This window comes from Mugil cephalus, chromosome 18, assembly GCF_022458985.1.
Source record: "Mugil cephalus isolate CIBA_MC_2020 chromosome 18, CIBA_Mcephalus_1.1, whole genome shotgun sequence".
Lineage (NCBI taxonomy): Eukaryota > Metazoa > Chordata > Actinopteri > Mugiliformes > Mugilidae > Mugil > Mugil cephalus.
This window is the reverse complement of record NC_061787.1, coordinates 7,232,054-7,257,319: the sequence shown is the minus strand read 5'-3', so window position 1 is coordinate 7,257,319 and position 25,266 is coordinate 7,232,054. Positions and strand designations below refer to the sequence as shown.

The following is a 25,266-nucleotide window of genomic DNA, read 5'->3' as shown; positions in this document are numbered from 1 at the left end:
TATGTCCTTTTTTTAGGGCCAACCTGTCAACTTGCGTTAAAATGATGTTCTGCCGTTTCCATAAAACCACTCTGACACTTTTTATTGAACACTAACACTGGAACTGCGTCTGCCTGGAAATATAATCCTGCCCAGATTCCCAGAGTTTGTCCTCTATGTGCATTTTTAATGCTTTTTACCTTCAGGCATAAAACTCCAGTTAGAAGGTGAAATTCAAAGTCATCCAGCAGAGGGGGTGTTTGCTGTAGGAAAGCTAAGAACAGCACTTTGACCTTACACATGTCTCCTATGTAATCTATAATTGTGTACCATAGTCTATATATCTGTCATAGTCTATATGTGGTATATTAGTCTAAAATGACTGTGAACGGGATATGTTTGGGTTCTTTATGTGATACAAAAGTGAGTCCATTTGTGTTCAAAGCCTTCGGATAGATGGGGGTTGTTATATACATCAGTTTCGCAATCTTTGGTTAATGTTTACACCAGAGGACATGATGTCTGGAGCCGTCTGAAACGGTTAAAGACAACAAGGCAAACCGGTGACGGGCAGGAAAGAGAACAAACAAGCAGCATAACACCATAACAAAGAGAATAAAAAACTGAACAGAGCGACACACAGATGGAGGAAGAGATACAGAAACAGGCTTGGCTCTGCTCTTCTGCTGAATCACTCCATCATCTAAAGACTGAACACATAACAGCTGCTCATCTCCCTGCTCTGTAATGGGCCCAGATCAAAGATGACGAGAGCTGTAGAATTGAAAGATGGCGAGACGGATTGGGACTATATACATATTGTACGTGTGAGAGAAATTAAGTAAATGTGGAGGAAGGGTTGTTTTTTTCATCTCTGCTGACAAGAGCTGACCTCGACAGCGTTAAAAGAGAGGACTTGATCTGGGTTGTTTCATATGCTCATCACACTCTGGCTCCGATCCAGCGTTTGCTCTACATATATACCTCTATTTAATCATTTGGCTTTTTTTTTTTTTTGTCCTGCCTCTGCTCATCTTTTAAAAAGCTCCTTAAACAAGTTTTTATCGACTGGGATTTAATGAGTTCAAGTTTGAAGCTGGATTCTGATTTTTATGCTTGCAGTCTGTACAAATTTGCAGAAATATGCGGATGTATCCAGACATCCTTGGGTAAAGAAGAAAGAGAACTTGAATTAAAAAATACATCACCTTCAAGGCAACACTGGCATCAAAGATATTCAAAGATAGGATTATTTATTCTAAGAAAGACTAAGAAAATACTCACATTTTAAATTCTGGAAATGTTTTCCTTTTGCATTACTAAGGAGTAAATCGATTACTGATTCCTTAACCCATTGAATATGTTCAAGATTAACTAAAACACCAGCTGCGAGTCAGGTCTTATCGCCCACATCAGTGCCTGACTTCACTAATGCTCTTGTGGCTGAATGAGATCACATCCCTGCAGAAAGGTTCCATAATATCGTGGAAAGATTTTCCCATATGCGCTAAGGCTCTCGAAGTAGCCATACAAATAAATATTACTCTTAATGCATACAGTATGGTCTGTCCCTGTATACATTTAACACATCCTGGATCTAATCCAAGTAGAGTTTCAGGATTTAACTCCTCATCCATAACATGAAGGATAAAGCGCAGAGTGTGTGATTTGTTATGTAACGTTTCTTTTTCTGTCTATGTCCATCTGTGCATCATCCTTGTCCCCTGTCAGTGTTTTTTTTTTTTTGCGTTTACGGTCCAATTCCAGCCTCCACAAGTACAATTCAGGAATAAATATTCTGAATCAAAATGACATCCAAACAGGAAATCTACAGGAAATCCTGCAGGGGTTCTGAACGGAACCGAAAATGCTGCGTGTGTGTCGCCTTTTGTCTCCTTCTCTTCCTCTCCCAACTGATTCCGGTTTATTGCGCTGCCTGAATCCATATCATATGCATACTGATGTCTGAACTAAATGCATTTTAAAGGTCTGAGTGCGTTTCGTCAGAAGCAGAAGAAAAAGAAGAAGAAGGAAAAAAAAAAAAAGAGAAGCGCTCCTGTGTGAGTTTCTGACTTGTTTTTATGGCGGCGGAGAAAATAACCCTTCCGAGTATTAGAACGTTTCCAGGACTTCTGCGAAATTTGTCCCGCAGTCATTCAAGGCAACAGTACACTGTACCGGACACACCCTTGTGTGTGGGTGAGCACGTACACGTGTGTGGCCCTGCACTGCTGGCATGTGATCGCAATGGGTGGGTCCAGTACAGTGTGTGTGTGTGTACATTTTTCTCTTCCCTTGACTTTCCACAGCAAATCAATTCTCGGTCATACCAAAAACGTATTCAAAGTTGTTTTCCTCGCAGTCAGTAATCAGAAGTAGCTCCCCTTCGCTGCTAAATAAAAACTACGGGAATACAAATTATGCTTCAGCTGCTTATGCTTTACCTTGAGCTATTCTGTTGCACAGCTTTCTCGTTGCAGCTGCACTCAGGCTGAACACAAAAGCACTCGGGCTCCGATAAAGTACACACAGGCATAATAAGATCAGCTGGGGCTGAAGCGGAGCAGTGCTGAAGTGGGTCACTAGGTGTGCCAGGTGTGTCAGTGAAGGGAACTTTTGATGGAGACACACAAGAGTCCTCAACGAGGACAGGGAAGTGCATGAGTTTTTTTTTAAAGCATATTCAGCAAAGCAATGTGTCACAATATATAGTATGTACTCCACTATACATAAGTTTCTGTCTAATAAAAAACACACATCTAGATATTTTAATGATTAAAGAATTTCTTACGAAAGCTCTTGAGGGACCATCTGGTTGTGATCTGATCAGATTTGACTGTCAGTGACTAAACAGCCCACCTGCTGTTAGCATTTAGATTCAGATCTCTGATTGAAGCACCGAAATCTGCAGCGTCTGTTTTCCGACTGTGTTACGCCCACTTCAAACCAGCAAGAAAAGTGCAGATAAAAATATTAATTAAGAGATCTCCTGTAAAATAGCCAAAGCTATTTGTGTTCATGTAGGAGTTCATCCTTCATAGTAAGAAGCCAATTGAGAAAATGTGTTTTCCAGGCATTTAACGTATTGCGTCTTTCTTACACTTTAGGAGAATTCTTCTCCTTCTTTTTTCAACAAAACCCTTGGAACATATGAACTACAAGTAATACTGAAAGTGCATGGATATAAACATTTAATATGCATGTTGCTATAGATCATATTCGTTGTTTTCAATTAGAAACTCTTGCTCCAATAAAATGAGCAACTCCATTTTTGGAAATACAGAAATTATGTTAATATCTCCTGTTTAATAAATGGATTGGATGAAGATGAATTGCATAATGCAGAGCCACCTAATATATATTGGTTGCTATGCCAACACCTCGTTACATCAACAGTTCCTTGACACCATGAAGGACATAGAATAGATCCTTTAATGATTATGTGTGGTTCAGTTCACATACTAATTGTTTTGATTCCCATCAAAGAGTGACATTTTCAGGATTTAATCCGCCTTTATCCCAATAATAACATGACACAAACGAAGCACAGCATAATTTTCTGTCGTAAAGACGTAAAGATGTACCTTGAAGGAGCTGTGAACGAGGGTTTCGTCCAGGTCGATCACCACACAGTTTTTGCTGTAGTCTGCGATACTGACCTCCGGCAGAAGGAACTTGGCTGGAGGCTGCAGAGACACAATACACACAACAAAAAAAAAAAAAACACTTTAAAATGCATCATAACGATGTCCACTGATGGATGACATACACACTCATAGGCACACAATGTGTGTGGGAGACACCTAACTGTAATAAGGACCTGCGGGAGAGTGTCCCATAGCTTATGTGGAGGTTTAACTGTGCTGCTGATAAATAACACCTACCCATGATTTAGTTTTATTTATTTTTTGCATAACAAAAGTACCTTCAAGTACCCTTTTCTTTACATGAAAGATAAATTTAGCAAAATAACAATGCTGAAAATGTAAATGCATGGAAAGAAATTTTACCTAAAATGATATCACTATATATCATTTCATTGTACCGTCATAATCTGAATGAATTAACTAACAATATACATCAACATGTCTGCATATTATGTTTTATATTACCTCATGCTGATTGAGTTCTGTGACTGTGCTGCGTTCAGGGTCAAGACGTAAAGGAGAAATAGTAGTGTCCTCTGCCAATCAGGCCTGAGGTTACAGACAGGCACGGGGCAGATGGTGCTACCATAAGGGTGCTCAAACTCTTACATGGGTCCATCCACACGTTCTTGCACATGTACACATATTGATTTATGCACGGATCTATACAGGGCTCAGGAGCAAGGACGCTTGTCATTCTTGCACACATACTCGCGGTTGTGTGTGCTGATGCTCAGTATGGCAGACATTTTCTGATGTATGTGTGTTTTAGTGTGTTTTTGCCAGGCGGACCGTATTTATCACGCCTTATCGCGGGGCCGCATGCTGATGTATCATGGGAAGAATTCCCTTTGAGCAAGGACACTGAATGACTGCCTGTCAGGCCGTGATAAATGTGATTTACACATGCAGGTTGAGCAAAGAAGAAAAAAAAAAAGACTGAGTGGGTTTATGACATTTCTCCTAAACCACACAGCCAGGGGGCGCTCTCCAGAGCTGATTGCCTGAACTGAAGTGAACCACAGCGTAGAATGCTAACCGATCTGAAGTAGCTTTGTTCGACACAGCTCATAAACAGATATATTTTCTTTGAAAGGTGCATAACAAAAATCCAGGATGTCCTCAAATACCATGCATGTAATCAAGTCCTCATATAACATGTAGGTCAACGTAATAGTTGTAGTAAACATGATGATTTTAAGATGAATTACAGGGTGCATATAGAAAAATAGAATACATTTATAAACAATAACAACGCAATTCCATAAATACTTATGATTAATTGTCAGTCTGGATAACAGTAAAACATACACACAATTATACACACAATGATATAATAAGGATTAATAAAATAAAATAAAGCATTCTTCAACTTCAAGACTTAAAGACGTCTCGCTGACAATAATAAATAACATTTTACTTGTCATTTTAATTGAGTGGAGTGAGCACTGATTATAGCTTCTTTCTTTCCCTGAACACATCTTTTAAACTCTATTATTGTAGATCTTTTAACAATACGTTTTCATTCTGTCTTATATGCAGACAAATAAAGATGTAAAAAAAAATTTGCAAAATAACTGGTTCTCATAATTTTGGTTCGGTTTTATGCAGAGTTATAAAATAGTATTCCATGCACATGTGTTTTATGTGAACTTGGGAAAAGAGTTCTTTGTTAGTTTTTGTCCATTTGTAATGTGTATTCATCTTTCTGTATTCTTTGGGAATTTTATTGGTTCTGTCCGATGTGACGTCGGGGCTTGGGATACTTCGCATTTTGCTATTTTTCCATTATGCAAGGACGTCTGTTGTCTGTTTCATGTTGCTATGAACACATGCCATACAGTAACCATTGACGTGTCCTGTCCAGGTCAGCTCCAGTTATTTAAGTCAAACCGGCGCCGTCGCTTCTGACGCGGCCGGCAAGACAAAGAGCAGAACTCGTCGCGGCATGCATTTCCTGCTATTGAAGGGAGGTGTCTGCTGGGTGGTGTAGTTTAAACCTTGGCTCCAATGCGGGATGCTGTGAGTGTGAATATCCTAAATTACAGAAAAACCACAGGCATCGCGCAGATTCCAAAATAGCTGAATGAATTGCAGTTTCAGCACAAACAAAGGAGGAATCAGACAAATCCTTCTTTGTGGAGAATGTCTGACGAAGTGCAATTTGTTGAAAACAAGCTCCCTTCTAATGGACTAACAGCGGTTCATTGACCGCCGGTTGCATAATCACAAAGTAATCTTTCTCAATACAGACGAATACCTAATTTAATCAAGTCTTTTAAGGGGGAGTCACCCGTTCATTCGCCCGAAGTGCAGGTGCGAAGGTCAAATGTGAGATTTGTTCGATTCGACCTAATAAGATAATCAATCTCATGTCCTCTCCCGATGACTAGAGAGGCACAGTACAAATGGAAAAGGGGGACAAAAACAAATCATATGATAACAAATGGATGTGAGTTACGTCTTTCTGCTGGCCGCGTAAGAGGAAGGTTAGCAGCGCAAGGAAAAGCCTTGAAAGCCACATGATCATACAACAGGGATGGTGCAAATTTCCATGTGACAGCAAAGAAAAATCACCTTTGTGTCAACAGCCACATGCAGCTAGAATGATGAAGCGCAGCAAGCGGAGGGAGGAGGTTACTGAGATGGAGCGAGTTGAGGAAAAAACGAGAGATAATAATACATACACTGGGTATGGGGATGACCTGGACCTGGTCACACTGGATAAAATAAACAGAGGGAGAAAAACAGAGAGAGATTGAGAAAGACGGGGTGGAAAAACAAAGAGGGAAAAAGGAATAGCAAACGAATACCAGTGAAAAACCACTGCAAGGAGGAAATCGACAACATCAATACTCAAATCAGCAAATGCAGAGGGAGGGAAACAGCGAGAGGGACAGAGGACGGGAACATATAGCACACATGGTGAGAGGAAAGTGAGAACAACTCGCTCGAAAACAAACAGAGCTGCCATAGTAACAAATACGGCTGGCCAGAAATCCAGCAACAGTACACTGCTGGGAGGGACTGTGGGCGCACACCCAGCTCGAAAAATCAGCCTCGCGCTATTACAAGGCTTTTTATGGCATGGTTCGCTAGGTTCACTGTAAATTAATGGGAGCTCATTTGTTAAGGAGAGGTCCGGAGCAGGTCAGCACTGACCACATGTATAGTGTCTGTAGAGGGCCACACATTCCTCCCCTGCATGTGAGACAGTTACAGGTAAATAGGAGTGGAAATGTGATATGTTTCTGCTCCATTTTTAGCCCCGTGTACCTGCCTTGGCAGCAGAACACTGTGTTTGTAGAGGAGCTTCTGGGTTTGGCGCCTTTTCCACAGCCAGAACGTTCTCTTCACACATCCTCACTACACTGGTCAGAGTGTGTATGAGGAGAGGGGGAGGCGTGGGCGCCAGGCAATCCATCACGCTGGACGCACACAAGGCCCACTTTATGGGGATTAGAGACGCAGCAGTTTAAGAGCACGTGTGCGCCCCGTACATGTGTTGTCATGGGTGTACGCGGCGAGCACGTTTGTGCAAGAGCAGGTCTTCGGAGCTTCTCAGCATGCTCAGTACGCTGTGTGTTATTTTGTGTGCGGTTGTGTGCGTAGGCAGATATCGAAGAATGTAAGATGGGAAGCGAGCCCGTATTTTCAAGCAGTGGATGGTAAACAACCTCTGGGTTCATCGGGTTTGAAGCAGCTGGAAAAATTTGTGGAGGGAGCTCAGCGAGGCTGCACAGCGCCTCGGCCTCAGCTCTCCGCAGGAAAAGGCAAACCCTAACAAGCTCTCTGTAGCAAAACCAAACACTCGTTACTGGAGCTCTCCATTCAAACCAGGATTTCTGTCATAAAACATTAACTAATTCCCACAAGGTTATTTTGGTCCAGTGTGGATGTAAATGGTATGTGATTTGGACTCTGGCCAACCGTGACATGAGAGAAAAATGAGCATTACCTTAGGAGGACTGCCATTCTCCTCTGGTGGTGGGGGCAGAGAAAGGGTCTTGTTGTTGGCGGGTGGCGGCTCCACATGGTAGTCATTGTAGTTGCGGAAGCAGCAGAAGAAGGGGCTGAAAATGCTCCGACTCCGGTGCTTCTTTAGGCTGCTGTTGGACTGGGAGACTGGAAGAGACGAGAAGCAAGGTCACATTAGGCTCCTTCGGCCACCGGCGAACGTTTTCAACTTAATTTTGTTTAAATGGGAAGCGAGAGCATCAAAACCACTCAAAGATTGCACTGTTGTGTGCAATATGAAGCTATAGTTAAAGCTAAAGCTTTATTTATTTTGATGGTTTTCCAGTCTTCCAATTCCAAATCTGAGTCCATAAACAACCCAAATGTGAAAGTAGTTGATGCTTAGTGCATAATATCACCACACCAATTTGCAAGAAACAAACTGGTGAATACAACAATACACACAATGTATACGCCTATACGGGCAATATACGGGTCAGGCATAACATTATGACCTTGTGCCTCCAAAACAGTTGTGACAGTTGCTACATGTCTAAGTAACATCCACACCGATAAATGCCAGGTCCAAAGATTTTCCAGCAAAATAATGAATTGTCACAAGATGTTCAATAGTATTCTCCTGTTAGTGTTCATAATGTTCTGGCTGATCGGTGTACATGTAAAAATAGGTAAAGCTCTCAAAACAGTGGAGTGTCAACAGTAAAATATTTCCATAAAAATGTCAGAGACACAAACTTTAAATGAAAATAAACAACAACACTCCAATTAAATAATTTTTCACAACTTGTTTCAGCGCCGTCGCCGACGAACAACACTAAAAATAACCCTCCTTGACTGAATCAAGCAATGTCACCTGTTGAGAGGAAAAACATGTTTTTTTTTTTGTTTATAAGCCTTTATGTTAATGAACACTGTACCCGCTGAAAGAAAATAGACAGCCGTGAGTCGGAGGGCGACTGCGTTTCACATGCATGGCTGCGTTACTTTGACAAAAGGAGTTCAGATGTATGTTGTATCGCACAGTGAGGCGTCGGTTCATGCTATAAGGAGCACAGGGACAAAAATAGCCATCCTCACTGTGCCCTCTGGGAAGCCAGTCCAGTTAATTACCATCAAGAAGGGAGGGAAGAGCAAAGCGTATAGATAAATATAATTTGATGTGTATGTATATAAATGATAAAGAGGCAGAAAATTCAGCAAAGTTACATAACAAGGAAAGGACGATTGCACAGTTCTGCATCTTCTACACAAAATACATCCTAAAGTCAGAAAATTCCCGTAAACATACAACCGACTCTATATTTTCTTCAGCTTAGACGTGGATTCATTTCTGCCTTGTGACAATAATGAAACCTTGATTCCTATGTTTGTCAAGAAGAGCCGATCAGTGGCCGAACGCTGCGAAGCTTCGGGGAGAAAACAACATACACATGTAGGTCCCTGGTTACATCATTCCTCCTTCACCGTCTCTGAAGCCAATGGCCTACTTTCGCACTGAGAGAGCAGAAACAAGCAGGCTCGAATCGTTTCTGCAAATGTTCTAGCATGGATTCAGATTTATTATATTTTCTCTTTGTGAGGATCGGGGGATAAAAATAGAAATTTAGGTTGCTGCAAAGGCTAAAAATCTGACAGCGCAATTATCGCGAGGTGTTCCCGGAGCAGAAACTCAGCCGCATTAATTGCTTTAAAGGTAATTTTTAGGCGAGACTTTGAAGTGTCCGCGGGCTGACGTTAGCTGGAATCATCACATTTTTGTGCCTTGGAGCGGCCATCGTATGGCGTCCCTGTTCGCTGTTGTCTTGTTAACGTGCTCATGCAGCCATGTGACACAGGCAGCCCAGTTAGCCACGCATGCTCCGGCTGTTGTGAGAGCATTCAGATTGACGCCTGGAACTGTCCTCGGGTTTCTCTGACTGGATCTGACAGGCTGCGGGCAGTTCTTCTTTTGAGTTTTCTCTGTCTTTGTCGTCCAAATCTCGCTCTGGCTTTTCCATTTTCCCGATAGAAGTTCCCACTGGGCAAACGAACGCAGCTGCAGTATATAGTTGATGACTTAATCGTTGTGACTAGAGAAGATGTTCTGCCTATACGCGCCGATCAGGCATAACATTATGACCCCTGATGATGGCAGAAGCAATCCCCGGCAGGATGCAAATTCTCTAGATGCAAAACTGGTCAAGTATCTGCGGGATACATCGGAACAAGCCTGATTCAAAGGGGCCCCCTCACTTCAACCCACAAGACCCAAAGGCCTCCAGTAACATCACTGTGTTGCCACACACCACAGGACACCCTCAGAAGTGTTTGACACATGCACCAGCTAACAAACATAATACAAAATGAAGATAACTGACGTCTCTCTCATTTTTTGGAGACCTGCAGAGAATCAAATTCCATTTATCTGCAACTTACTGATTTACTGATCAATTTTATCTTCTCATAAAGATGTCTTATTTATTTCAGGTGAAAGGAGAAAGGAAATAGTAACTGGCGACCTATCTACGACAGTGGATCCAATTGCATCAACGATTGCAACACTCGTGTCTCAGGTTCCATCCTGTTGGTTCCCTGTGATTTAGGAGCTGCATAATTAAACGTTGTTGTTGTGGATGGGGGCTCACGGTTTTGGTTCGCTTTCACTTTGTTAAGACCGAGTTATCCCGGTCGGGGTGCTGTGAATTGGGCCCTGAAGGCATCCGAGCAATTCTGGATGCGCCAAAACCACAAACTAAAAACAGCTAAGTCCTTTTAGGGTTCAGCACAGTCTGTTGAGATCTTCATCGCAGATGGCGGAAAGTGCTTGGCCAACACTTGGTGGATCATCGCAAAGTGAGTTACCGTTTTCCTTTGTTAATGACTTTATCAGCAACTCATCAGAGGAAAACGACAGCGCCAGCCCTTTCCAAAACAACCCCGATAACCAGCAGACGGTGCAAAAGAAAATGGAAAGAAAGGTTGTGCAAAAACACAGATTCCATTCCCTACTCATGTATTCAGGTATAAATAGAAAAGATAAATAAAAAAAAGTTGCATGGCTAGATAAAATTAGATTAATGGGAGGGGGGAAAAAAGTCAAGTCAGAGATCTAATCCTCTGGTAAGTAAGTGGTAAGTTTCCATTGTGGGGGCTTGAGTCAGCCTCGACTCTCATTAAAGTTAGCCTCAGACGACTTCATGTCATCCTTCGCATCCTCCATTTTGAGAGCGTCTACATTTTCCCGCCCTGGTGTGCTGCCCTGATCGACCTCCCTGAAAAAAGCAGGTGGTAGAGAAAGGAGAAGGGGGGGTGTAGAAAGGGTGTAGAAAGGGTGGGGAGAGTTACTGTGGTGAGACAGCCTATACTTGGGTCTGATTCTTACTCCACCCCCTCCTGCACCACCACCACCCTTACACAGACAGAGCTTTCCTTTCTCCCTTTGGACACAAACAACATAGCTGAGAGCTGACTCCTGTCAGAACCGCCCAGCGCGCATACATGTAGCAAATGTTCACGCGTTATAGCAAAGGGCCACGTGTACAGTGATCAACAAACACCATGTTTCACACACAACAGAGCACAAGGAAACTCCTTCTCTTGAAGTCTCGGGTTTGATTTTGTCAGAAAAAAAAAAAGTGAAAGTGCAGGGTTGTCCATTAAGAACCTGCACAGACTGCAAAAAATATTCATCAAATAATACACAAAAGTTGAAATAAATGGAGGTGCATACAAGTGGCTTCATCCAACCAAAAGGCTCCTTTGAGGGAGATTGATACTGGGTCATATCTGTAGCCTCTTCAGAGCAGGTGCGCATTATTTTCCCACTGAATGAGCTTTCAACGTACTCCCTTGATCTGGGAGGCCGCGAAAACGCCGTTTTTTAAGTCAGCGTCTGTGTCAACGCTCCCGCTGAACGTTAGGTAACATAACAGAAAGGCTGCTAGTCACTCCCGTCAGGCCCGAGCTCCCTGTCACATGTTCAGGAGCAACCACTAACAAGGCCGGAAGAGGGAGAAAACGCAGGAAATTCTCAGCATTCCTGACAGGAAGAGATAATCACCCCATGACCCACAGTGTGGACTAATGCCAGGCTCCGAGAGGGAATATGATCCCCGGCTTAGCTCAAGACTTTTGAGGTGGCCTCCTTTACTGTAGTTTTAAAGGCTCAAGAAAATACAAGCAGTTAGAATACAACATGCCACATGGTTCTCCCTTTACAGTGCATTACGTGTGTGTATATATATATGTATATATATTTATTTATGGAGCATGCATCCCTCTGGTAAATGCTGAGGTCAGAAATCATGACAGCAATGCTACAGCAACGCCCCAAAGGAACAAAGGACTTCTTTAGCACACATTTTAGGATATTTTAAACAAGTTAACTGCATCCACGCCTAGAGTTCACCTCATTTGACTAACTGCACGGAGAAGTCCAACCCCCAAATCCAAATCCACCCTCAACCGAAATCTAACAACCACGGGCTGCTAATATGACTGAAATGGGAATTGCACAACTTCAGAGTTACTGGAAGATGCATTCTCGTCATTATGCCAAGCTGGAGCATCCCAATTAGCTGATCAGACTTTACACCAACCCTTCATCTAATTCAGCTGCTGAAGATCATTACTGCAGGGAATGACAGCCAATATAAAGAACAGAAAACAGGTACTATTAATGCCTGTGCGACAGACCTTGAATTATGCTCTAGTGGCACTTAGTAAAGTGTAGAGTATCTGGGGGGCATTGAGGTAAATGTGAGATCCGTCTATGTGAATGCGGAGCTTTAATAATTCAGATGGAAAACAGGGCGGTTTTAAATAGCGAGGCCGGGCACTTAACGTACAATGAAATAAAACATCCGTCAGTCGTGGAGATTACAACGCTATCCCTGCTGCTAAACCCAAGAAAAGCCTTCACACACGGTGGCGATGTGATGCGATCACGGCGCGGAGAAACCAACGACTGAAAATGACACGCTGCTGACCCCCCACCCAAACGCCATCTACTTTAGCAGCGGGTTGCGATTTCACAGATTATTCGGCACCTCCCCTCACAGAGATTTCGAGAGCGGGGCGTTTGCATTAAAAGTGGGACCAGCTGTCTAGGGCTTACGTAACAACATGTGAGATAAAATACTTATTCGTCTGCAGCCAAAATGAAGAACAGGACTCTTTCTCTCTCTCTCACACACACACACACACACACACACGACGATATGTAATCCACTGTTCGCCTGCAGTTTGGGATCTAATGTCTTGAGTTGACAACCGGCAGGCAAGAGTGAGCACCTGAAGATGAATCTGTTTCAGTCCCTGGCTACCACTAACAGAAACAGACAGCAGCGCTGGGGAACTCCTTGTTGTGCACTGTGTCAGCAGAATAACACCGCGGAAGGAATCCCTGCAGTAATAAAATATATCTCCAACTGGGATGGAGCTAAGAAGGGAAACACTTTTATCTGTGTTGTATCACTTTTATCCATCTGTATATGTCTCTGGATTAGACAGAGGTTACGGCTAATTGCTGTTTTTCAGTTCCACATTCTGCCAGAGAAGCTTAGCCGACGCTTAAAGCCACTTAGGTGCTACTACACCACGACTTTAATTGATGTGTCGATTATCTTGACACAGTCCAGGACGAACTTTATAGGTGAACACTCAGTCTGTTTATTAGCACATACACAATCCTACACCAATAACGCCTGCAGCCAAACACTGCTTCTGTGGTCAAAAGCTGTTTATGCTCCATGTGGATCAACCTGGCAAAGTTCCTCTTTACAGATGAATGTGCTACGTCCCTCAGTTAAACATGGCTCCAACACATTCATTAACCGGGTTTACATGGAGACTTTTTTCTCATTCCGACTGAAGGTTTCAGGTGGAGGTGATCTATGTTTCAATGTACCACCACTTTTAATTGGAAATTGTCACTTTGAACCATGAAAATAACGTCTTGCTGTATTTTCTGGTGCCAAAACTAAAAAAATCAAAAACACTAACTTTGAATTTTATCACATACCAGCCACTGACAGTCGTAGACAACTTTGGTTTGGCTTTGGCGAATAAAAGATGCCAGTGCTAACCGCTAGGTAACGCAACATTAGTTGCGTGTTTCCGGGTTGTCCAAGCAGAAGCTGCATTCGCTACGTTACCCTCCACAGTGGTTCTGCTTACTTCTGGTAATATCTTTGTAGGAGATGCTACACTTGATACAGTCCCATCAACCAGAAGCAACTTTTTAAAATAAAACTCTTAGTCTCGTAAGCGTATTTGTGTATTCTCTAAAATATGCGTTTTCCTCATCCATCTGTGCCGTTGAAATATGCTAACCGCTGTTTACGGGCTATAGTGTTTGAAATGTTTTGCATCCAGTTAAGCCCAGCCCCTCCAAAAAGGTCACACTGTTTACAAACTCTGAAGGGGTCTATAGAGCATTTTCTTTCTGTTTGGGCTCCTAAACCGATTGTAATCCAAATATTTGGCTCCATGTAAACCCAACTATGGTCTTAAATGACAAGGAAGGCAAACATTGTCATCTTCAAGCTGAACAATAGTCCAAAACTCCAGAGACATTAAAAATGTGGATGTCCCACTATACGACCCCGTGGGTGGAACTGTCAACGTATCTCAACAACTGTTGCCTAGAGCGGAATAAAAAATGCTAATCTGTGATTGAATGAAATCTGATGTTTTCAGTGATCTATGGATCATTCCTCTGGCATCGTTATTATACATTAGTTTATGATCAAATATCTACATATCTGATAACATTCCCAAAGCCTCCGCTGTGCTAAATGTTAACATGCTAACAGGGAACATGCTAAACATGCTACTTGGTTATTTCAGCGTCCAGGTATTGCTGCTGTGACCATCTCTGACTTTTAGCTAAAAAAAAAACACAACCATACATAGATGCTGGACTGGTTGCAGTGTTTAGGAATTTGCACTGACTCTGTATTTATTGTCACATATTTAAAAATAAATGACTCATGCCTTGTTTGGACACTGACTCTGAATTCTACATCTGGAACAGGTCAAATGTGCTGCTTTGCTGGACCAGTCAAACGTCTTTTAATGATTAAAAGACACCATTTATGTCAATGTCATCGTCCAAAGAAGCACAGACGTCCTGAAATAGACTTGGATGATCAGAATATTTCTGGAGCTTTTTAATCAGCAGGGGAAACTTTTTTTCTCTTATACATATTCTCAGGATTGGACGGACACAGTATTTTCATTTTCTACATTCAAGACGCAACGGTACAAAAAAAAGAAATCTCCATTTTTGAATTTTAGTTCTAGTAGAACAATAAACCGTGACGGATGAGACAAAATTTTATACTGGATGTCAGATGCCTTTAGTCTTCTAGTTTTGAGGTTGATTATTCGTAGAAAAAAACATCAAGCTGAGACAACACACCATAAATAAAATCGAAAGGGAAATCAAATGTAAAACAGGAAAGCGGAACTCAGAAAACGCTTGAAGGTTTTTCGAGATTTAACACAATTTACTAGTTCTTCTATTTGGAGTCTTGCTCAAGAAAACTTGTGGACATGTGGGCTGCGGAAAAAGCCAAAGACAGAAAGCAGAAGTAGTCGTAAATGTATGTTTTTGCTAATCGCTAACTGATCAGTTAACAAATCGTTTCCAGGTCGTGTATCTCAAAACATTATTTTAAAGAAAATCTCCTGCCACCTCTGAATAAAAGCCGATTTTTTTTTCTCTTCGCTTGAGAAAATCTCACCAAGAGAGACGGTGACAATTACAATAGATCTGCTTCCAAAACAATATTTATACCAAAGAGCATCTGCTTCTCACTGCGACTGAACATGTGTTTGCTCACACACACACACACACACACACACACACATAGAGCAAATCCAAACAGCTGACTGGAGTTGGGTAGCGCAGGATGAGCTGAGTTGTGACAGTTGTGCGCGTCAATCTGTGTGAGCTCACTGTACCGAGTTCCTTGGTAGGTTATGTGTGAGGCCATCGAGGCAATAATAGCACAGTATGATAAAATAAACTCCCATTAAGCCGCCTCAGCTGAGGCTGAGGTGAAAGTTACAAGCCGTGGAGGTACACTCAGTTCTGGTAGACGCCTTTAGTTGAACCAAGTGACCCCTAGCTGTCTTTCTGGCTTTATTTTTCTACTTATCTGGGAGGATTTACGCATACTTATGCATCCTACATAATGTTATGTAACGGACATTACTCAATAACTCAGCTGAGACATGAGACACATAAATCATTCGTTTTTTTAAATTTTTTTTCCCCATCATATAATTCCAGATACAGGTGTCTCTGCTGCTGCTGCTGCGGTGAACTCTGACACAGACGTAGGTGTGTCTGCCCCTGCCTTCCTGTCTGACTTGCATCACAGGAGCTGTGGTGGTGGTGGTGGTGGAGCCAGCCCGCCTGCAGCCCCTGGGGGGGGAGGGGGGATGAAGGCTGCTGCTTCTCAAGCGCTCCGCAAAATGAAGGAGATGACAAGAGCGGGGGAATTAACCCACCGAGAGCTCAGGGAGAAATAATGAGGGAGATCTGACTCTTCTGCCGGAGTTACGCAACCGGCAGCAACACAGCCCACGTTGTTTGGGGCTGTGCGGCAGTTTATTATTTATATATCTTTTTATATTCCCATCTACAACTCGAAGCCAGAGGCCTCGGAGACTGATGGGAAACCCTCCTCGCCTGTCAGCTGGCTTAAAACAAACAGCGGAGGAATTAATGTCAGAGGTAATTAAAGGCCTGACTTCGGGCTCCACTTGAACATGCTTGTACGTTTGGTGACTCCGGAGTAAAGATGTCCTCCACGCAGCTGTAAAATCGATCCTGAAACCTGATGCAGTGAGAAGAGTAAAATTTAAAGGGGTGCTGCGAAAATTAAGACCTTGATCTTACAGAACATTTGGGCAAACGCTAGAGACAGACTATGAAACTGGTAGTTAAAATAAATCAAAACTGGCTTTTAGTCTCTGACAGGAGTCAAGGCTCCAAACCACTAGGTCTTACATTTCCCAGAATCAGAAACTCTATTAAATTTTACTGGCCGCGTGTCTATGGACAATAATACTATTAACTAATAGTAGAGAATAAGAGCCCAGAATCACCTCAGTCAGAACAGATCTCGATCCAAGGAAATTTTCAGTCAGTGATTAAGAGGGGTGGTGTAACCTATTGATAATAATCCGTTGAATAGGAAAATATTAGAGCTTAATAGCCATGTGAACGCTGGATTTAGTTATTTCTTTCTTTTTTTTATCACCAAAGTCATTTCTTATTTTCTTTTTTTAGTTGAAGGACCTCCAAACAGAAGACGAGATTAACTACTAAATATGTTCTTCATTAAATCCGACCTAGTGCTATTTATAAATATACATTATTATTATAATTTTGCATTCAATATTAAGCTATTCAAATATAATTTTCAAACATGCGTGCAACAGTATGGTGGCCGTGCACCTGCCGTAAACATAAAAATACTTAACTGGTATGTGTGTGCATATATAATTTTTACTAAAATTTAAAACATGTATGTATAAAAAATGTCTAATCAACCAAAGATTTTGTGACACCCCAAGCAGTACCTCTACGGACCCCTAGAGGTCCCAGACCCAGACATTAGGTCTGAAACATGGTCATAAGTGCCTAATTCATCTTTTCATATTAAATTAATCCCGTCTTGACAATAAAGTTGGCGGGAAAACTTTTCCATTACTATATTTCCAAACCACTTTATCATATTCCTGTAAAACTTCTGGGGATTTCTAGGGAAAACTCATTGATCCGACTAGTTCTTATTGGAACACTTTATTTGGTGTCCATGTAAAGACCTAACTTAGAATCTCTCTTGTAATCTCTGTAAATGTATCAAATTAGATTTGGTTAATGACTTAAAAGCTCCTCTAGAGATACAAGAGACATTACACAAACGTGAAGTAGTCTCCCTTTTTACGATAAACATTAACAACATCAGTCTGTGGATCTCCCCTTTCGGTTTTGTTCCTGCATTTAAAGAATCATGCACATATTTTTCAGTAAATCACATTTTTGCTGCTTGTTTTGAATGGAAAAGCAGCAAACAACTAGGTCAGATATTTGTGCATGTGTGTTGGTGTATCGCTCGCTACGCTTTCCCATACCTCGGCTCTCAGAGAGGCATTCATCTCCACATTTCCACACGCACCATGTCCTACTTAAAGGCCCTTCGAGATCTACAGTTAAACAGTATTCACCTTTGGCTCGGGTAGGAATAGAAAAACACCTCTTTGTATATTTTACAGCTCCTGCGCTTGTGTGTTTGCTTATTCTCTACTCACCTGTTTAAAAATGCATGAACGCTTTATGCTCTTCTGTCAAATCTCTCCCAAACTGGAGCGCGGCATAATTCAGGAGGGGTGACAGAAAATCATTAGGGACAAAACATGATCTCCCTTTTAGATAGCCAATTACTGATGATGAATGCCAGCCAGGAGAGGCCAAAATATGCACAGAGGCCAGAGCCAGGCTGAATACCCGACTACAACACAGATGCTTCCTCCCGCTCTCACTCCTTGGTGCACACATGAACATTTCCACTCTCTGACCCTTACCTTTCTCTGGCTCTATTGATCTGTTTTGACAATATCCGTTTGGCTGAATGGATGTTCAATTAATCCAAGCTTGTGGCGAGTCCCAACTCCAACGGTCCCATCCTATTACAGAGAAGTCTTTAAAGCAGCCGGTCTGCTGCGGTCCTTTTTGCTCCAAAGGGACTGAGACTTTTCGTAGCATTAATAATGGTCTCCGCTCATTCGCAGCCTCTGTACACCGATGTGTCAAAATATGTGATGTAACCCCACAACAATACCGTGCATTTAAACCAAAGCACGACAGACATGCACCAGAGGAACCACAGAGCCGGCCGTTTCGTCTCCTGCAGTTAATTAGAAGAAGTCTGACGGGCTGAAAGTCGCTGACAGATGCTGTCAGTTCAAGTCAGGTTTGAGATATAAGGAGTTCTTCTCTAACATTGAAATATCAAATATCAATGTAAACTTACAATGCAAGCATTCAGAGCTCGGCATAGAAGGCGACCGAGTAGAATAACCTTTCATAAAGGATTGTATGAATTGCCATCCTGCTGTGATACGTCTCTGCAAAGCCAGAGACTTTAAAGCATTTTCTTTAAAACAAGCAACCGCAGCATATAAGCATAACACTTAAGGCCACATCGAACATAAAACTTCCCCACGGCGCTGTCAAATATATCATCCAACGCACACATACAGAAAAAGAGGCCCGGAAAAATGCAAACCATGCTGTGCAGAAGAACAAATGAACAGGATGAAAAAACTGGGAAGACAAGCACATTTTGGGTGTTTGATGTGAAGGAAAGAAAAATACGGAAAAAAACAATCAATGCACTTACATTAAACACGGGTCCAAGTCAAACACACCGAGCCATCGTGATGTTGTAGCACAAGACTGAAACTTGGTATAGACAGGAACAGAAACAGGAACATATCCTGATAACCACAAGATGTACAGTACTTGCTCAAGATTTTACAAGCGAAAATGCACACTTGCAAAAACGCATGATTGGTTGACACATCACCATATAAGTTATAAGGCCAGTTCAACTTTGACGTGTAGCATAACAACGATGATTCCTACACATATACCCGTGACATACATAGAGCATGTCAGCAATAAAAGATATACAAACCTCTATTCTACCCAGGAAGCTACAGTCAAGGACTTTTGTGCAGGAGCGAACTCTTCTCCTTCCTCCAGTTGCTACTGCATCCTGAGTGAAGGTTTAAGTCTTCACAGTCATCAAGTGTGGGAGTGAAGAAAGAGTCAACCCACTCCATTTTCCCCCGTGGCGTCTCTTAGGATGGATTGCAGTGCTATTGCATCTCCTTCTCCGCGTCTCATAATCCAATAGATCTACAAGCTGCCTCACAATGAAGGGCCACTTTGCTGATTTCTAACTTATATCTCCGCTGTGAGCAGATGTGAAAATATGATATAAATCTTCCTAATGCATTTACGTCGTATGATATGACCCCAATGGGCCCTGGAGAAATATCTCTAGCAGCCAATATAGCACTTAATTATAAAAAATAGTATGTTGTGCAGGCTCAGATTCCACCTTTGAGGGCCTTTACCATCAGATGCTACACAGCTAGCTATCAAGTTCCCATATATTAGGTATATTTTGTACAATATTACGATGGCTTAAATATAGGTAACAAGCAAGAGTAACTTTACATAGTAGGATGTAGTCTTATTTGGTCAGTTTTTTATGTTTGTGTTTGTTACACGACAGAAACAGGGGGTTAGCTTAGCCTAAAGACAGGAAGCTAACAGCTAGCCAAGCTTATTTTACATACTGACTTTTATCCTTTCTTTTTTAATGCACAACAAGACTGCTAACTGGCTACTGGCTACCTTAGACCTTACATTAGGTAACAACCAGAATGCTAATAAGCACGATGCACGAGCACTAGTTAGCTTAGCATAAATACAAGAAGCAAAACGCTAGGTTGTTTTACCCTTAGTGTTTTTTTAGTATAAGTTAAACAACAACAAGACTGATACGTGGTCGCTTGCTAGAGCTTTGTATTTAAACGTGTCAGCCAGACAGTTAGAAAACATGATGCAAAAACACCAGCTAGCCTAGCTTACATGCAGGAAGCTAACCGCTAGAGTATCTCATTATACAGCTTTTGCACAAATTCAACAAGAAAAAGAAGAAGAAAACACATGTTTGTTCACTGATTGGTTGTCATGGCTTTATATTTAATATATTTACTGTATGTAAGAAGAGATGTTATCATCATTTCCTCACCAACAGCAGCAAAAACTTAAGCTACACTCATATTAGTAGAATAGATAACAATGATTAAAGATTGCTCACAGCTAACATGGAAACACTCATACTCAAACATAGTGACATAATCAGAGATATGAACATAAACCCCTTTTTAGGTGCTTCAAAAATCACCTATGAGTGGATTTTGGTCACTTACAGCCTATGTGGTTTATGAGCTCAAGCTGAATGTGAAATTCAGTCCTCTGTGGTTACTTAATGCCTATTAAACTCCATTCACACCACCAGGTATTTGTTGCATACAGCTGTAAAACACATGTACTGCTTGTTGCTGTTGGACTGAATGAACGTAAAGAAACCAATGCAATTTATGCACTTCCGCTTCTGGGATGTTCGTTGATCCCACACACACAGTTAACAAGCTTATCAGTCCAGCAGCTTAGGCTAGGAACAAAAACATACAAGCCAATGAGCTGCCCAGTATGATACGAGACTAAAGCAATGAAGAAGTGTTGAGAAACATCTAACACTCCAACACTTCCCTGGAGGTGCAGATAATCAGCTTTTCTGAGCAGCACTGGCTGAAATAGGCTCATAAATCTGTAATAAGGACCTGCACTTCAGAGCATTGAGTCCAGCTTTTCTCCCCTTCTTCCTCTCAGTCAAAACGCTGCACTGAATATTGACTCCGCCGTACGACAGCCCAATGCGACTCTCAAGAGGGGTGGAGGCCTATGACCGAGTCAAAGATTGTCCTCCTCAACCCAACACTTGAGCCAGGTCATGACAGCAAAGTGCTGAATACAGCAGAGAGGCAGGTTGTGCCAGGGACTCCGGGGCAGCCAGAACTCACAGTAGCTCTCCTTGCAGCAAACACCCCTGCAGGTGTGGTCCACACATCATAAACACTTTATTAACGTACGCCACCGTGTTCCAGGAATAACCTCAAAAGCCAAGTGCGCATGAAATCACGGGCCTTTCTCCACACTAATATATAATTACAGCTTCTGTATTTTTTTTTTTTTCCTAGCTGTGCAAATAATTTCCAGCGACAAAGGTTTTTTTTTTTAACATGCCGTTAATGCGCATAAATACCAGCGTATGCTGATGCTCGCGGTTTATTTTCTTCTCAAATTATACATCTCGTTTCTATTCACACATTTACATGTAGCGCGGCCATAAGGAGGATCTTAACCACTGCTTCTGAAAGGCTGAAGGTTAACGGGCTTGCTGAAGTGTACAGTCTTGCTGCAACCTTGAGATTCCGCTGGCGATAAGACGGGTCAGAATGGCATGATATGACTTCAGCCTTATACAGGGAAACCAGACTTGCAATATATTCGGTAATAATTAGTGTTGTTTTCCCAAGAAAGTGTGATTTAAAAAACCAAACAGTTGCTTAAGGACTCGGGGGTAAAATTAACAAATGTGCTCAACAGTGTAAAAGAAGCAATGTAGACGAAAACACGTCCTGGACCCGTGAGACACTTGATCAGACTTTGATTTTTCCAGATATCCACCACAAATTAAAGCCAATTATGCTAGAAAATTAGAAAGACCCCCTGGTATTATTACTGTTTGCATGTGTGTGCGTAAGTCTGTGTTTTGGTTTAAGTGTCTATCACCACTCGCACAGCGGGAGCAAAGAGTTAAACTCAGATTTGACTAAATCTGATTAAGGTTAAACAGCGAGTCCATTGACACCTGATTTACAGAGAAGCTATCGGTGCACAGCCTGAGAGAGATCTGTGAAGCGAGGCTGGGGCCCGGCCGGACTGTGGCTCCCCTCCCCTGTTGTCAGTCCGGTGATTACATTTCATTGCATCAGATGCTGAGAAACAAACGGCCGCCAAATGAAAAAGCGTAATTTGGGTTTGGAGAGAAGAAACTCTCAGACTCCTGTGAATTCCTGCGAAATCACCGGGCTTGAATTAATACTTTATAGTGCAAAAAAATAGCTTTGGATATTACCAGTGCGCACTGTAACGCATACCATAAGCATAAAGATACAACCTGTGTTGATCATATTTCTAAATTAGTTGAATATTTCTAAAAAAAGAAAGTGCTCTAATGAGTTACTACAGTACATCTTTGCTTGGAATGAAACTGATAGGACTCTGAAAATAGACTGCCAGCGCTCTAAAATATTCAGCATGTCAGTGTGTGTGTGTGTGTGTGTGTGTGCGTGCGTGCGCGTAATCATTTGTGGCTTCAGTGCAGCCCAAGCAGGTCACAGCGTAAGTAACTCTCCTGGACAACAAGTGCTGCTTGCTGTCAGCTTTGACAGAGCTGGGAGTGAAGGGCAGGGACTCCGTTCGGGAAGCTCCCTATAGTGATACTTTTCTTGTGTGTGTGTGTTTGTGCGTGACAGCAGCCGTTTTCCTCGGTGTGTGTCGTCGTGACCTCTCTGGTCAGACACTGACCCGGGATTCTATCCTGACAGATTAATTGTCAGATTCTCCACGTCCGGGGTGCCGGATTTACTCATCAAGATGAGCAGGATTTCCGCGGATGAGAAAGTGTGGGAATTCGTGCTCAGGCGATTAAAATGTGCTGAAAGGACACGACACTTCTAAATGGTTTCCTCGATGACAGTGTGTCCCTGTGTTGATGAGGAATTTTTTTTTTTTTTGCTCATGGCGGAGGTTTAATTGGCACGAGGGGAAATAAGAGGTGGAACATAATTGATCTGGTCAAGGTGAGCATGTAGGCCAAATCTGATCTTGAAATGCATTCAGGTCACTTATCAACACAAACAAGTCCAGATTGTCTTTATTATTATTATGAATTTTTATGATTGCAGGTTGGAGGCCAGTGAGTCACTGTGGTTTGTGTTTGTGAAGCAGGAAGGTGACCTTTCCTCTGGGTGTAACTGTAAGCTGTGGTCCCACAGGCCTCCAGGCACCCTGTGGCTCAGTGGAAAGTGTGGACACTTCTAAACCCCCCACCCCACCCAACGCACACACACACACACCATATGTCCTCCACATAATTGTCTTGAATGGTCATTATGCGACACACTCAAGAGTTCCATGTGGGCTCAAGAAAAGTGTCAATGGTCTGCAAACTGGTAGGAAGAAAATAAACCCTCCTACAAAGTTTGTAGCAGAAGAAAATAGAGGGATTTGTCATTTATGTCATCACCGCATGACGAAGGGGCGACTCTTGCGCAAAACAGCGAGAGAGAGAAGCGGTGTTTTCGTTCAGCCTGTGTAATCTGCAGAGCAGCTGTTGAGCTGTTGTTTTCGGGCACTTTTTACACAGCTGGACGTTTCAGCAGACGCAGTGGATACACACTGTCGAGTTGCACCGCGATAATTGTTTCATTACTGTGGTTCAAGGGAGCTGATAATAAACAAAGCTTTCTTTCTTTTTTTCAAAAAAAAAAAAAACTCAAAGTGGCGGGAAACCTTTAAACAGTTAACTGGTTCAGAATGATGCTTTCATTCTAAAATGGAGAAGATGTGCAAAACATAAGTACGTAGCCATTGTTATTATTATTACGCCTTTTACTATGTGAAGGCACATGTTAGACCTACACGCAAAGGGACTCAGTTACACATAATCCTTTTCAAATTTATTTCAAGGTGCTTTAAAATTGTTCTGATCGTCGGTGCCGTTTGTTATTGGCTGTGTAGCAAGCATTTTACAATGTCAGTGATACATACAGTGGAAAGGGAGCGGAGTACCCGCCCCCTGTAGTAAACCCAGCTCACTCTACACTGCTAAAAAAAAAAAAAAAAAAAAAATACAGCACATGTTATGAGTAACTGTATTTCATTTTTTTTGTCGTATTTGGGAACAAAATAAAGGTACTGGCCATTAAGTTAAAGAGCCTTCCCCATATTATAGGTGCAGGCTCTATACTGTATAAATTGGCAGGCAGGCAGGCAGGCAGGCAGGCTGGGGGCTCTTAATGTTTCCCTGTTTTCAGCTGAACAATGGAGGTTTTCTGTCGATGTCTTGCTATTGCAGTCCGGATCCCACTATCATCTCTGCACTGAGGGCTGCACAGTTAATAGATGGGCACCGAGCAACCTAAACGCCTGCACCAAAACACATCAAAAACAAAAAAAAACAAAAACAAAAACATGCACGTCAAAATTAAAGAATAATAATCATAAGGTGTTTCTTACCTTTATCTTGACTTGAAATGCTCTCCTCCTCTTTCGGATTTGCAACCTGTGTTATTATGGACGTGTTGTCCATGGAAACGAGATGTTATGCACCCTCGGCTACACCGTTTTATTCCTTGGCAAACATTACCAAGCGCACTACAGTCCCCTGGCTGCGCACAGGCTAGAGCGTCCGCTGTTTGCACCATCAAACTCCCATTTTATTCGAAGCATGCAGTCCCATTCCCCGGAGCTCGGAAATAAGATAAAATGTCAGTAAGTATGAGGAGGAGGAGGAAGAGGAAGAGGAGGAGGTGGAGGAGGAGGAGGAGGAGAAGCGGCCGCGGCTGCGTCCGAGATGCGAAGTGACAGTCCGATGTGCAGGAGGCAAACAAAGCGTCAGTCCTGCACTGAAGCCGTGTGTGTCCGCTGTGGTTGTTGCAGGCAGCATAGCCCCCGCCTTCTGCTCCTGCTCCTGCTCCCGCTCCTGCTACTGTACGCGCTCCGGCTTCAATCCACGCACAACAATATCAACTGCGTGATACGGTTTACAGTGTTTACCCAGAGATGGCGACCGTCCTCCTGCCACAGGGCCGTGCAGGCACTACGCGCTACAGCAGCACGCCTTCAACATTTCTATTCTCCTTTTCGGTCCATCCTGAAAAAAACAAAAAAAACAAAAAAAACAAAAAAGCCTCTCAGTCCGCCCACCACTCGCTGTTTGTTGATGTCCTTTCATGT

General features: G+C 42.4%; 1 protein-coding gene across 2 annotated transcripts in view; it reads right to left on the bottom strand.

Annotated features, from left to right (window-relative positions):
* Positions 1-25,246, bottom strand: part of ctdspla (CTD (carboxy-terminal domain, RNA polymerase II, polypeptide A) small phosphatase-like a) — a 30,747-nt gene extending 5,501 nt beyond the window's left edge. The window contains exons 1-4 of one of the 2 annotated variants that reach the window (XM_047568518.1): positions 24,547-25,246; positions 7,585-7,751; positions 6,314-6,346; positions 3,564-3,665 (exon numbers count right to left, since the gene is read on the bottom strand). In XM_047568518.1, coding sequence (XP_047424474.1) covers positions 3,564-3,665; positions 6,314-6,346; positions 7,585-7,751; positions 24,547-24,619 — 375 coding nt within the window. In that variant the 5' untranslated portion in view covers positions 24,620-25,246. The remainder of the gene's footprint in view (positions 1-3,563; positions 3,666-6,313; positions 6,347-7,584; positions 7,752-24,546) is intronic. The other variant, XM_047568519.1, reaches the window with a different exon arrangement.
* Positions 25,247-25,266: the final 20 nt, after the last annotated feature.